This window comes from Xiphophorus hellerii, chromosome 23 (assembly GCF_003331165.1).
Source record: "Xiphophorus hellerii strain 12219 chromosome 23, Xiphophorus_hellerii-4.1, whole genome shotgun sequence".
Taxonomy (NCBI): domain Eukaryota; kingdom Metazoa; phylum Chordata; class Actinopteri; order Cyprinodontiformes; family Poeciliidae; genus Xiphophorus; species Xiphophorus hellerii.
This window is the reverse complement of record NC_045694.1, coordinates 22,623,907-22,637,385: the sequence shown is the minus strand read 5'-3', so window position 1 is coordinate 22,637,385 and position 13,479 is coordinate 22,623,907. Positions and strand designations below refer to the sequence as shown.

General features: G+C 41.9%; 1 protein-coding gene across 1 annotated transcript; it reads left to right on the top strand.

Annotated features, from left to right (window-relative positions):
- Window positions 1-4,661: 4,661 nt before the first annotated feature.
- stc2a (stanniocalcin 2a) lies at window positions 4,662-13,277 on the top strand. Its single transcript, XM_032555414.1, has 4 exons — window positions 4,662-5,225; window positions 7,565-7,707; window positions 9,098-9,309; window positions 9,505-13,277. Exons 1-4 carry the CDS (start codon window positions 5,087-5,089, stop codon window positions 9,869-9,871), a joined length of 861 nt encoding a protein of 286 aa, XP_032411305.1. The 5' UTR covers window positions 4,662-5,086; the 3' UTR covers window positions 9,872-13,277.
- The last annotated feature ends 202 nt before the right edge of the window (window positions 13,278-13,479 follow it).

Here is a 13,479-nt window from a genome sequence, read left to right as displayed (position 1 = left end):
TTTTGTTGTAGTATTTTCTAGGGTTGTCATTACTTAATTGGGTACTTGACAGCGCATGCCTGTCTAGACTCACTTTGGAGAAACATGAAGTTCTCAACAGAGGGCTGGAAAACACAATATTGTAGAGCTTTACAAGACCATCAGGCTTGCATGAAGGGGTTACTTACACCGATGTCTACAGACCAGGTTGATTTGCGATCAGTTGAATATCCACTGATCGCAAACCAATCAGTGGTTGCGATCCAGAATCTGGACTCCTGGTAGGACTCCAGATTATCCTCCCGCGGTTTAGAAAATTTAATTAACAAAATCAGAGTCCAACTTACAAAAAAATGAACAAGGGAAACACAAGAACAAACCAAAGCAAATCCAAAACTGAGACACAAAGAGATTCTAAGGTACATTGAGGGAATGATGAGAATAGAGACAAGCAGGCTAACAAGACGGACTGGCGAGTTGTGACTGAACAAGAGGAGCTTAAGTAATGGGAGGTAGTAATTGGAACAAGGGCCTAGCTAGAGGAGAAGAGTGATTGCAGGTGTGAGTAATTGGCACAGGAAATTGAGTGCCTTAATCTCCCTGGCACAGGGAAACTAAGGAGATCTGCTGGGAACACAAAAGGGAGGAAACGGGGAGCTGAAAAATACTTCTAATACAAAAGACACTAAGAATAAAGTAAACCTGATGAACTAGGAGAGAAAGATATGAGGGAAACCATAATCAAACCTAAATAGCAACAAGGCTGATCTAACAATAATAAGTACTAAGGAACATAGAGCTAGAGAAGCTAGAAAATCTAACCTAACTAGAATTACTATACATAGACTCGGACATGGAAGAATAACTGAACCTACGGTGATGAAATTAAGAAATAAACTTTACTAGAAACACTGCAGGGAGGCTGGAATAAGAAATAACTAGAAGGATAAAATAGAAATAAACTATAGTCCTTAAAGAAGGCTTGACGTTGATTCAGACAAACAAGAACAGAACCTAAGGTAACTAAAGAATAAAAATAACTAGAAATACTATAAAGGACTGAAAATAAGGAAAGCAATAAGACCATTCTAATTACACTAAATACCTCAAATAATAATATCAAAAGGACCACAAAGGGATAAAATAAAGTGAACTAAAACATAAAGCTAAATAAAATGAGAAGCAAAACCAACCCAAAAACCCAGAGTCCTGACAAAAAGAAACTAAGAAACTACATTGAATCCAAGAGAACAGCCAAGTGAATTGTCTCCAGACAAAGGGAAGAATTGCTGTGGAAAAAATGGACTAAACAAAGTTGTTGAATTGCTCGAAAAATGGGGAATAGCATTTACTTATTAGTAGTACAAAACAAAACTTGATTCAATAGTAATAAACGCGTAAACAGATTTGAAGATTTATTTGAAGTGATATATTTACTGGTTTAGATTTATTTCCTGCATTCAGCACATACGTCCCATATCTCAAGTATAATATTAAACCCCTGTAATCAACATTTTTAACATTTCAATAGATTAAGATTTTTCACAGCGTAGCAGCTTTTTGGATTACCAAAAGACTTGTTGCATAGTTTCTAGGTATTTAATGATGTGCACGTCCCAACGATTATTGCAGGCATAGTAAAGCCTGCGTGTAAGCAAGCGTTATAATCAGGTATCTTCTGGATGTTAACCTTGGGCTGAAGGTCTGCAGCAGTTGTTTCCCACACAACCTGAATGCAACATCAGAGGGCAGTGCTGACACTCACAAAACACACGCACGCACACACACACACACACACACACACACACACACACACACTCTCTCTCTATTACAAGCCTGTGGTTCTCTGCAGCATGGCGATTGGGCCAAATCAAGGGTGTGTGGAGAGCGTGGGCTGTGCCTAACAGACGTCAATTGAACTGGAGATTCCAGCTTGTGGTCAAGGCTCCACTGAATACTAAGCTCATCTCCAGACGTGTGTCACGGTGTGCTACACCCCCCTGTGTGAGCGTGATGGAAATCCAAACGGCTGAATACCCAGATTAAGTTAATGCCAACTTTTAACCAAAGATTGGAACAACTTTGTTTCTTTCTTCTGGGAGTTATAGAAAGCCTCTAATAAGGGCATTTTAAATGCAACGTAATAACACAAACTTAAAAACAAAGACGGGTAAGATAACCAAATGGCAGAGAGGGAATGAAGTCTAACATTTCTATAATAAGGGCATAATAAGAATATCAAAATGCTGAGGGGATTTTTTCTGCTCTCCTTACCAAAATTCTTTGCATTTCTGAGCTGTGGCTCATTTTGCTGACTACCAAGCTCAATTAAAACGATTGATATTGCAGCCCCAAGATAATAATTATCTATATTTAGAGCTTGGAGTGATCACCATTTTGGTTAGGATGGAGCTGTAGTCCAGTTCCCGGTGTAGGCTAATTTCAATAACACTCTAAATATAGCTTTGGTTTAAAAGCTTTTTCCGTCAAACAATGCCAGATTTTCTCATGAAAAAGATTTTTATGAAAGTAAATGAAATGTTATCATAAACAGATTTCAAAGTCACTGATCTATGAAATCAGAGGCCACAGTCAATCAGAGGCCTTTTTGTTTGTCACACACTAAACCACCAATCGTTTCCCCATGTTCATTTATGGGGCGCCTGAGCAGTGGCGCGTTGCACACAGACTCCAAACCATGTTCCTGCTACTCGTTACTACGCTGCCGAGTGATGGAGGTTAAACTGCGGTTCACACCTGAGAGTTTTAGCAGTAAACCACCAGCTGAGGTTTTTGGGAGTTTGCATGTCATGTCAATGTTGCTTTCCCCGAGGTGTGCCCACAGTCAGAAAGACATTTAGTGTTGGATGTAAAGAAAAACTAGGCTGCCTGAAGTATTGCAGTGCTTTGCAAAAGTCTTCACGCCGGTTTATTTATTTTTCTTTTTTTACATTTTGTCACCTTACAAATCACAAGCTTTGATAATATTTCACTGGGTTTTTGTGATAGACCGACACAAATGAACTATTTTATTTGATAAATGGAAGAAAAAATTATGTATGGTTCCCCTTTTTCTTTTTTTACAACTAGGAATCAGAAATAGATGTGACTTGCATCTGCATACTTTGTAGAAACACGTTTCAGTGCAATTAAGGCTGCAAGTCTTCAGGGGTATGTCTGTCTACCACATGACTGCAAATGTGACTTCTTAAGGCTTTCTGTCCACATTGGCTTTACTTTTGCCAATCCTCTATAAACGACAGATTTGTTGCGTGCACTAGTAGTTGTCTTTATAAGTTATTCTTCCACCTGAACTATAGATCTCTGGACTTCCTCCAGAGTGCTCTAATTGCTCGGGCCTCTCAGCTTCGGTGGAAACCACATCTCAGACAATAGATGGGACAGTGCGACGTTCACGGCTTGGAATATTGCTTCAGAACCCGCCTTAGGTTTCTTCACAACATTATCTCTGACCTTTCTGCTCTGCTTCCCGGCCTTGGTGCTGTTTGTTCATTAATCTTCTTAAACAAACCTTCAGACCACATCTGTGTTTACACAGAGATTAAATCACGCACAGATGGACTCTGTTTTCTAATTAGGTGGATATTCTAAAGGACGTTTGGTGCATTGGGTTGATTTGGTGGTTTCAAAGTAAGGGGCTTAATACAAATGCAAAAGAAAAAAAAAATCAACTAAAATTGAGATGTTACATTTGTGCTTGTGACGTGACAAAATGTGCAAAAGATGAAGGTGTATGAATGATTTTACAAGGCACAGTCACTGTGTGTGTGTTTTTTTTCCCTGTCGTTGCTGGGTCTCTGGTTGTTTAGGACAGTAGTTTGACTTCTCCATTGTGACGTTGTGCTTGTGCAAAAAAAAAAAAAAAAAAAAAAAAAGATTTTAAACAATTAGTATCAGTGGGCCCCCTTGAGGCTGGAGAACTTAGTGCAGGCTCCCATCTTTCACCCTGATGGCAGTCAGAACTTTGGCATGATGAATGGTGTAACAACACACGGCAATCCAGGGGAGCTTGCATTGCACCTCTGGCTCCTATAGACATAGAGAGGCGTTCACCCAAAGTCACTGGAAACATAATGTTCCTCCTGCAGAGTCATTAAGTTTACCATTTTTGCCCATGGCACCTTTGAATGTTGCTCATGAAAAAAAAAATGAAAAAAAAAGGAAGAAAAAAAATCTTTGACTTCTGCCAATGTTTGCCCTCTGTTCTCAGGTCACTCCTTGTAGTGGTTTGCAGACCCCGGTTGTCACAGAATAAACAGGGCTTTGTGCAACAGAAATCTTGAAATTTCTCATAAAATGCGAAGAAGAAGAAAAAGGCCTCCTAATTAGAAGCATTCTGTTTTCAGTTAACTGTTATTGAAAAGTCTTAAAATAATTATATTTGCTTGACCAGATTGCGTCGTAAAAGTATAATTTCCCCCCTGAGTTTTTTTTTTGTTTTTTTTGCACTGGCTTCTCTGGAGTCACTGTAGAGCTTTGTGGTCGTTTCACTCGCTGTTTTACGAGTGATTTAACAGGCTGCAGAGTGTACAGCTGAAAAGGTACAGGTACATTTTGCCCCCTTCATTTTAAACAAACCAACGTTTGTCAATGCAGGACTCTTAAAGTCTCCCAATTTTCCCCGCAAAGCGTCTCGAATGCAAACTATCTTCAGACCAGATATTTCATCACTGACAGACCTACAGTTTTTGAATCACTGCAGATCATAAGACGCCAGTTTTACGGCAAAAAGGATACTTTTAAAGTGGACACTCCCCTAAAACCTTGGACGCGGGTTTCTTCGACTCCGATTGGCTGCGATGCCCCGACCGACAACACCTGCTTAACTCCTTCATCCAAATTGACACCCGGGGCTCTAGAGAAATATAGGCAGCATCCCTTCCAGCTCATGCATTCAGTCCCACACAGCTGCTCCATGACACACCGAGTCGCAGCTGCGCCGGTCGTTGATCCAAGGTGAACCCTCGCAGACACACACACACACCCGCGCACCCACCCCCACACACACACACACACACACACAGAGAGACACGCACTCTCTCTGTCGGATCTTTGCCGGGAACGGAGGCACACTGCCGGAGACGCAATGCTGGTGAAGCTGGCCGTGGCGCTGCTGGTTTTGTCAGTGCTGAAGCAAGCGGTGGGATCGGATAATATTGATTTTCACGAGCTGCCCCCGGAGAAGCCCGCCAGCCAGAAAGGACGCCTCTCCCTGCAGAACACAGGTAAGACAGGGAGGTATCCGCAGAGGAACGGGAAGGGGAATTTGGAGGGTGGGTGGAGGGGTTTGCCCGGGACACGTGTTTCTGTAGCTGCAAATTGAAGCATGCCGGAAGGCACTGTTGGGCAAACTCCGGGATCCGCAATTTTGGCTTAAATTCCGTCGTTTCACGTTGAGTGACGCTCCCCGACTTCTATGAAAGGCGATATTTTGTAAATACTCCCAGACGGAAATTCAATACGTTGGTAAACTATTAATAGAATGGCACAAGGTGATAGGTAATCCACACGGCTGCACATCTAGGTGAGGGCGCGCTCCGGTGGACGTGTGCGCGCGCGTGTAGCCTAGGTGTCCTAACAGTTGTCTGAAGAAAACCTTTCTTTTTCTTTTGCACAGGGGTGGGAGAGCTGATGGGCGATGTAATCTATCAGTTACAAGATTTTAGCGCTCTTGTCGCGGATCGCTGCTAAAGACGAACTAATATATCTATAATCTCCATAAAATACAGGTGGGAGAGCTCAGTCTTGATTCTCCCGGGAAAAAAAACAACTGTACTTTCGCCTCGGGCGTCCTTCAGCAAGCCTGACAGGCGAGCGATCATGTGTATCAGAACATCAATGTTACGTTTCCTCTTCCTCACCAGGGAAATGGGGGACAAACTCCCAGCGCAGGTCTCGCAGCAGCAGCAGAGACCCCCGGTAACGCCGCCGTGTAATTCAATGCACGTTTGCGGCCGAGCTCGTACAATCCGAGCGCATTCCCGCGATGCCAAAACAAGCACTGCTGACAGCGGCTCACTTTTCCTGCGCACTAAAGTTCAACTCCCTGCACACAACTCACTCCCCCCCATACTTCTGGTCACCCGGAACAGATAGTCTTTGCTGACAAGCTTGATTTCTATTAAGTCACCTTTCATTCATTAGGACGCGAACGGTGCGCAGTCTCCTCTGACACATCGGCGTCATCACCAGCCATCATCGTCATCAGAAGCAGTAGCAGTTATGTGCGTGCCCCTCTGCAAGCGACAGATCCCGTTTATTTGTTTGCATTAAAAAAAAAAAAATCAAACTCGTGTTTTGAAAAAGTCTTGTGTGTACTTTACGCCATGGTTGACCACTCTATGCATTGCGATATACAGTATATGCTGGTCTCGGTATGAGGACGTCCTGTTGCCAAAAAAGACTAGGAGCTCTCTTCTTTCACAAATATTGGTCCTATAATTGACAAAATGTAGAACTTGTACTTTAAGCCCATGAGGTGCTAACTGGGTGGACCTGACTTGCACACAACTTAATTTTTTTTTTGGTGTTAATGAAGTCCAGTAACTCCAGAGGTCCCTATGCAATTAGTTTAGGAGTTTATTGCTCACCAATATTTGCATTTGTTGCTTTGCAGTCCAATTCATGATGATATCTGCAAGCTGTCAACAATACAATCAATATTGACTTGGCATCACAGAAAAGGCAACTTTGGGCTTTACTGATGACTTTTTTTTTTTTTTTTTTTACCCCAAGTGATTGTGCCGTACCCTGACAGAATGACGCTCTGAGGAGTGAATGCTTTCAGAAACTACCGCTGAGCTGTACTTTAATTGTACATTATCCAACTGGACTGTCCACAGTGACAATAGGGCAAGTGTCATAAACCCGTTTGGTTCTATCCGAATTGCAGCTCGTTCTCAGAGCACAACAGGTTTGGGTTACACTTATTGGCACAACTAGGATAAGACACGAAACACAACAGTTTTAAGGTCTCGATCAAATGTATATTTCTGGTAACATTTGCATTTGAATGCCATGAGTTCAAACTAAGCTGATGCTTTCATGCATCGATTTCTTTTGCCGCTTGTGCATCCCCGTCTGCATTATTGTGACTTTTTCGACGTGCAACTTTCCTCTCTGCAAAAGCAGTACTAAAGTACTTGTTGATACACGTTTCTCAGAGAGAACGACATAAACTGATATGGCTGCATTTGTTGTAAAAGGAATATCTGCAATGCACCATCTCACTTCAATGCCAGGCAATGCAGATGACTGTGGTGCAGAATGACACAATATATATATATATATATATATATACATCTCCTACCAAGTGTTCCCCACCTCCTGATGCCCATCTTCCCTCAGCATCCTTTCTCCCCAGTCTTCGGCTCGATGCCATGAAGACACGAATGACGGTCCACGTCTGTGCAAATAGTTATACGCTCATACGCTTTGTGATTAAACCCAAAGTGAAGTTGTGCCTTCAAGCTGTACTGTCTTTATAGCCGTCACCCCTTTCAGCATGTGTCATCCCTGCTGTGAACACATAAGGTCTCTCGCCTAACCTGTTCTTCTTTTCCAGCTGAGATCCAGCACTGCCTGGTGAGTGCTGGGGATGTTGGCTGCGGCGTGTTTGAGTGCTTTGAGAATAACTCCTGCGAGATACGAGGGCTGCAGGAAATCTGCATGACGTTTCTGCACAACGCTGGCAAATTCGACTCTCAGGTACTAAGCTAGTCTGTCTGTTTGCAGACATTTTGCTGCACGGTTATCCTCTAAAACCGCAAAGTAAATGTTTTTTTTGTTTTTTTTCATATGTGCTATCTGAAATGCACTTCACATTTAATCTCTTCGGTTTTGATCGGAAGATGAGTTGCTTACGAACCCCGGGGTTGTGTGCCAGCTGGCCTGGGGCCCAGTTAGCTTACTTTTCATACATAGCGGAGGTTGACACCCGGCCAAATCAGGCTTGACTACAGTGTTAATATGTCCATAAGGCCACACACTAGGAATGCACATCTATGAGTGTCGGTTACATAAATTTAATCGAAACCAGACCATTTAACCACCGACTCCAGAGTTCATTCTTCAACACATGCTCTAAAACAACAAAACAGGTGCAGTCACTGATAAAACAATCTGTTAGCGTGTAGCCAAAATGTGGTGCAACTTTTTCCTATATTTCATCTGGGTAGATTATAATAAATTGCTTAAATAGATAACAATTTAAAACGTAGTATAACAATTAAAAACTCTTCGACCAATGATCAGCGTCTGCCTGAGAACTACAGCTAAGATGTGCTCTTCACAGGCAGAAACTGCCTCAGGGTTAAGAAGCTAAACTTGCTATTCAGTTTGGCTTAGCACAGCTAAGCCAGCTAGCAAACTTTACTGTTCTTTGCTGGACACCATGACAAATAAGAGTCATGGTTAACTGTTAACATTTTTGCCTTAGCATTACTAGTGTCTATTGGGAAATGAATAAAACAGCCCCCCTCACTCCTGCACCTGTTTGCTGCACACTTCCAGTCAGCTGGCTGAAAGAAGACTGCCTCAATTTTTTTGTTCTTACAACAAATAGCAATTTGGCTGCATGGGAAAATTTCTAGTTTAAAAAGAAGGCTTTTGTAGATGATATTGCTATAAGTACAGAAATTGTATTATTATCAGTATGGACAACAATTTCTTGTGTATTCCAATGAAAACAAGTTAAATCATATTGTACATTTTGTTAAACAGCATTTACATGTAAGGGCTAAATAAGTTACTTGCCTTTATAGGTTTCATTCAAGGCAAATTCTGGGACCCATATGGGCAACTCTTTGTTGCAGTATTTGAACTGATTTTCTTAAGACCCAGCAAAGACCCACATATGGTATCCAAAATATTTTTCTGATAAAAGTTATCTTTCATAAAGTCAAGTGGGTCCATCAGAGAAACTCACTGTGAACACTGGCCACCTTCAGTCTGAGCAAAATCCACAAGTCCCACATGCCCATGTTGGCTGGATTATACCAGCCAATAGATGGAGGCATTTTTCCTTCTTTTTCAGCTAGCTGATGGTGCATTTATCCAAGGGTACTTCAGTGTCTTTGTCTTTGTGTTATGCATGCAGGGGAAATCCTTCATCAAGGATGCTCTAAAGTGCATGGCCCACGGTTTACGCCACAAGTTCAGCTGCATCAGCAGAAAGTGTGTGACCATTAAGGAGATGGTGTTCCAGCTCCAGAGAGAGTGCTACATCAAACACAACCTGTGCTCTGCTGCAAAAGAGAATGTGGCAGTCATGGTGGAGATGATCCACTTCCAAGATCTTTTCCCTAAAGGGTAAGCAGCTGCACTGGGTCACCTCTTCTCTCTTGTCTCACTCTTTACAATTCTAGTCTTCCATTGAAAGTTATTTCTAGTCATTTCAGTAGTCTCATCACAGTTTTTCATCCTAATGTGCAAGATCATGATGTATTTTACTTCCAAATGTTAAATCACAGGATACATGTGAGTAATCCGCCTCTCTCTGCCCAGCCCATACGTGGAGCTGGTGAATATTCTCCTGAGCTGCGGCGAGGAAGTCAAGGAAGCACTAACTCGCAGCGTCCGGCTACAGTGCGAGCAGAACTGGGGGGCGCTGTGCGACAGCCTGAGCCTCTGCTCCTCCCTCGTCCCTTCTCCTGCCAGCGCCGTCGTCGAACACCACCACCACCACCCCTTCCCTTCTCCCCATCTAGAGCCAGAGCACCCACGCCTTCCACGCCAAGGCGACAAGGAAAGAGCTGGTAAGGCAGCCCTCAACGCTCACCCGCGCAATCGCAGTCAAGGGTCCCGCCGCCACAGTCCAGACGCAGCCGCGGTGCCTGAGCAGGAAGACCCCAAGGCCGACATTCGAAGGTGAAACCTCAAGGGATCTTTGTACCTCTTGCAACATTTAAAAAGCCACATTTGCAGACTTATGCACACATCCAAGCCATCACAGGAAGACACACATGCACACACATGCCTCTACACAAGCAGAAACTCCCAGACAGACTGAGCAAAAGGAAATAAGTCCCCGATCTTTCCTTTTCTCTTCCGCCTCTCCAGTCATTCCAGCAGTCCCACATGGTAAACTTGCAGGGTAATTGTGGTGTAGACTTTAGGCCACAGTTTTGTTTTTTTTAATGTTTTTTTTCTTCTTTTTTTTAATGAATAACAGTTGTTACCATAACTATGTCAACTGTTAGGTCTTTTTTGGCTCTAATATAGCATTTCTCAAATCATTACTGGCTGTAAGATTTGATTATATTTGTATTATTTATTTTATTCTTTATGCAATGTTGAAATATCAAAATGTACATAGAAATAAACTTATCTATATTTATATGACCATGTATAAATATAGCTACCATATGCAATACTGAGATACTATTGATGACAAAGTATACAGTGTGCTGTCGTTCTCTTTACAGTATTGTACCAATCATACATTGAAGTGTAGATATGGGATATACACCCTTTTGCTGTTTCAGAGTCAGAATGTTTATAATGCCCTCATAGATACTTGATGATTAAACAGAAATTGTACAGGTTTTGTCCAGTTCTGGCACATATGAATCTTAGTGCATGATGCCCATAAAGCCGACAAACCTGTGCATCTTTTAAAAGCAAAAGTGCGCTCTTAAGAGGTTATAGATAGTTCAAAAAATAACAATGGCTCATCTGCATAGAGAGACATAAAAGCTAAGACTGATAGAATTTAAGCTCATCGAGTAGGAACAAAGAAAGATGTATGTTTATTTTTTTGGACCCTGCAGCCTCACATTTATTGAGTAAACTCTGATATGTGTCTTATTTTCATGCAAAACTCAATCTCTCTTTGATTACTAACAGAGCTTCAGAAACATTTGTGTAGTCTCTTCTAAAAGAATTCACACTCATGAAACTTTTTCACATTTTAGTTCTGTTACAATCACAAACTTTGATATATTTTATTCAAATTGTATGCAATAGAGCTACACAAGGTAGTGTATAAATGTGAAGTAGGAGGAAAATGTATGGTTTCTCTTCCAAACTGGAATCTGAAAAATGTTTCAATCACTGTCATTCAACCTGGTTGAATGATGGCTGTTACAACATTTTGACGCGTGTTTCTACCATTTTTACACAGCTGTAGAATGAATATTCTTCATATTGTTCGCTAAATAGCTTGAGCTCAATCAGATTGCCTGAATAGTCTTTAGGAATTTTCAAGCCCTGCTATAGATTCTTACATTAGATCTGGGTGGATTGGTGAGGGTGATTATTTTGCAAGAAGGCGAACTTGCACCTCAGTCTTTAACTGGTTTTCTCCAGGATTGCTCTGTTATCTATATCAAACTATGATCATGATTTGCCTCTCTGACCTTGCTGAAGAAAAGCCTCCCAGTAGCTCCTTCTACAAAGCTTCAAATGTTGATGGTGTTTTCAGAGTAAGGTGGAGTGTTTGTGTTCTGCCACACATTGTATTTTGCAGTTAGGGCAAAAAGCTACACATTGGTTCTATCTAGTAGAAGTACCTTCTTTAACATGTTTGTTGTGTGCTAAACATGGCTTAGGACAAACTTCCAAAGTGACTTCCTATGACTTTGCCTCAGCATTGTCTTTCTGGCATTAGCCACCATTCAGTATAGGCTACACTTGTGGAGTGCACAACTAATAGTTGTCCTTATATTAGATTTTTCCACCTGAGCTTTGGATCTCAAGTTTTACTTCACAATTATGCACTTCCTTGTGCTACTGTACTGCATAAAATCCTATTTTAATACAATAAAGTTTGTGGCTACTACATGAGGTGAAAAAGTTCAAGGCGTACGAACACTCCTGCAAAACACTGTTTAACTTCAGCTTGTTAATAGTCAATGAAGAGTAATTCATTCTCGGTCAGCTATCAGTGAAGTGCAGCCAGGGGAGGGTGTTAAGTTTGAAATGTAAAAATCATAAAACATCACCGTGCCTAAGCTGGTTAATGTCCACAGTGACCGCTTCTCTGTGATTTACGTGAATGGATAATTGCTTTGTTGTGAAAAGATTTAATGTTGAGTTATTTTTATATTGGTGTTGAGCCACAGAAGTCTTAGATTTTGCACTTTGGATGATTGTCGGTTTGTGCTGGACAGCTTAGCCAAGAGATCCACATTAGCACAGCAGTCACCCTCTAATCAAAAGCTATATTTCATCTGAGCAGCCTGGTTTTCTTATCAAGCACACCACCGAGTCCCGCATCGCTGCACGGCTCCTTAAGACCCGATTTAGCCCCATTCTGTGCTTGGGCCATACCACTCTCTCTGGCATCTCTGAGGGCAGGAAACGGGCTTGACAGAAACCTTCCAGATCTCTGGCTGTCTCTAAATTAGCCCCTATCCCTCTCCGGACTCTGGGTCAGACTTGAAGGCCTGTTATTTTGCCCGTTAGAGCTGCAGGCAGCGCAGCAAGGACCCAGGAAGTGGGCTAAGTCCACACACAGGGACTCTGGCATTGTTATTGTAAATGTTATATTTACCGAGGCCACCAGAGAATTCCTCTGGGCCGTGGCCAAGAGCCAGCAACACAGGGAAGGCAGGGAGGAGTGAAAGCGCGAGGGAGACGGTTGCAGTCAACGTCTTATTTCAAAACAAATTGTTGATTCACTCTGTCATAACTTTACCTTTTGCTCTTTTTCTCTTACTCCTTAAGATCACAAACACAGAGTCATGCTTCAGCTCTGGAAGCACAGTACTTGAGCACAATGCACCTGATGGTGTGGAGGGGGTGGTGCAAAAAGCAAACACAAATTTAGGCTCAATCAACACATTTTCTATTTTCTCTTTACATTTATTTCCCTATGGACATTTAAAGACTGTAATACGTAAGGCTTTCAGGCTGTTGATTATTTTAATGTTTTTTTTGTTGTTGTTTTTTTTTAAAGTTGATTGTGGAAAGTTGGGATTGCTGTGATAATCCCAACACAGGACATAAGCTAATCCTCTTGAGAATGTACTGTATGTGTTTTAAAGTGACAATCTGTTCAGCTCTCTGTCATTAGGTTTAAAACATGGCTTTTTGTAATGATGTATTGTGGCTTGAATGGCTTTTCTTGTATGTGCTCTGAGGAAAATGAAACTAACCATGCCCCTGTGTTCCTGGTGCTCTGCTGCCACGTCACGTTGCTCTCCTCTGTTAAGCACAAGGTAAAAGAAAACAAGAATATTTTTGAGTTAATATCGCATCAGCCCCTGTCACTATCCTTGGCTCCTTCCAATTCTGTATTGTTTTTTCTCATTAAAATATTTTGTGTCATAAAACAATTTGTCTGATATCATTTTCCATTTTATTTTCTGGAGGCAAATCTTCCATGCAGCTCCGAGCAGGGCATCAATGAAGGCCCCGGTGTCTCAGGTGTACCCTGGGGTTAGAGGACACCGTATTCTCACAGGACGTGCTGCCTCCTTTTTCTAACGGCGAAACAGAGGCCATGTTTCAGGTTTCACCGACTGGAAATATCCTCCC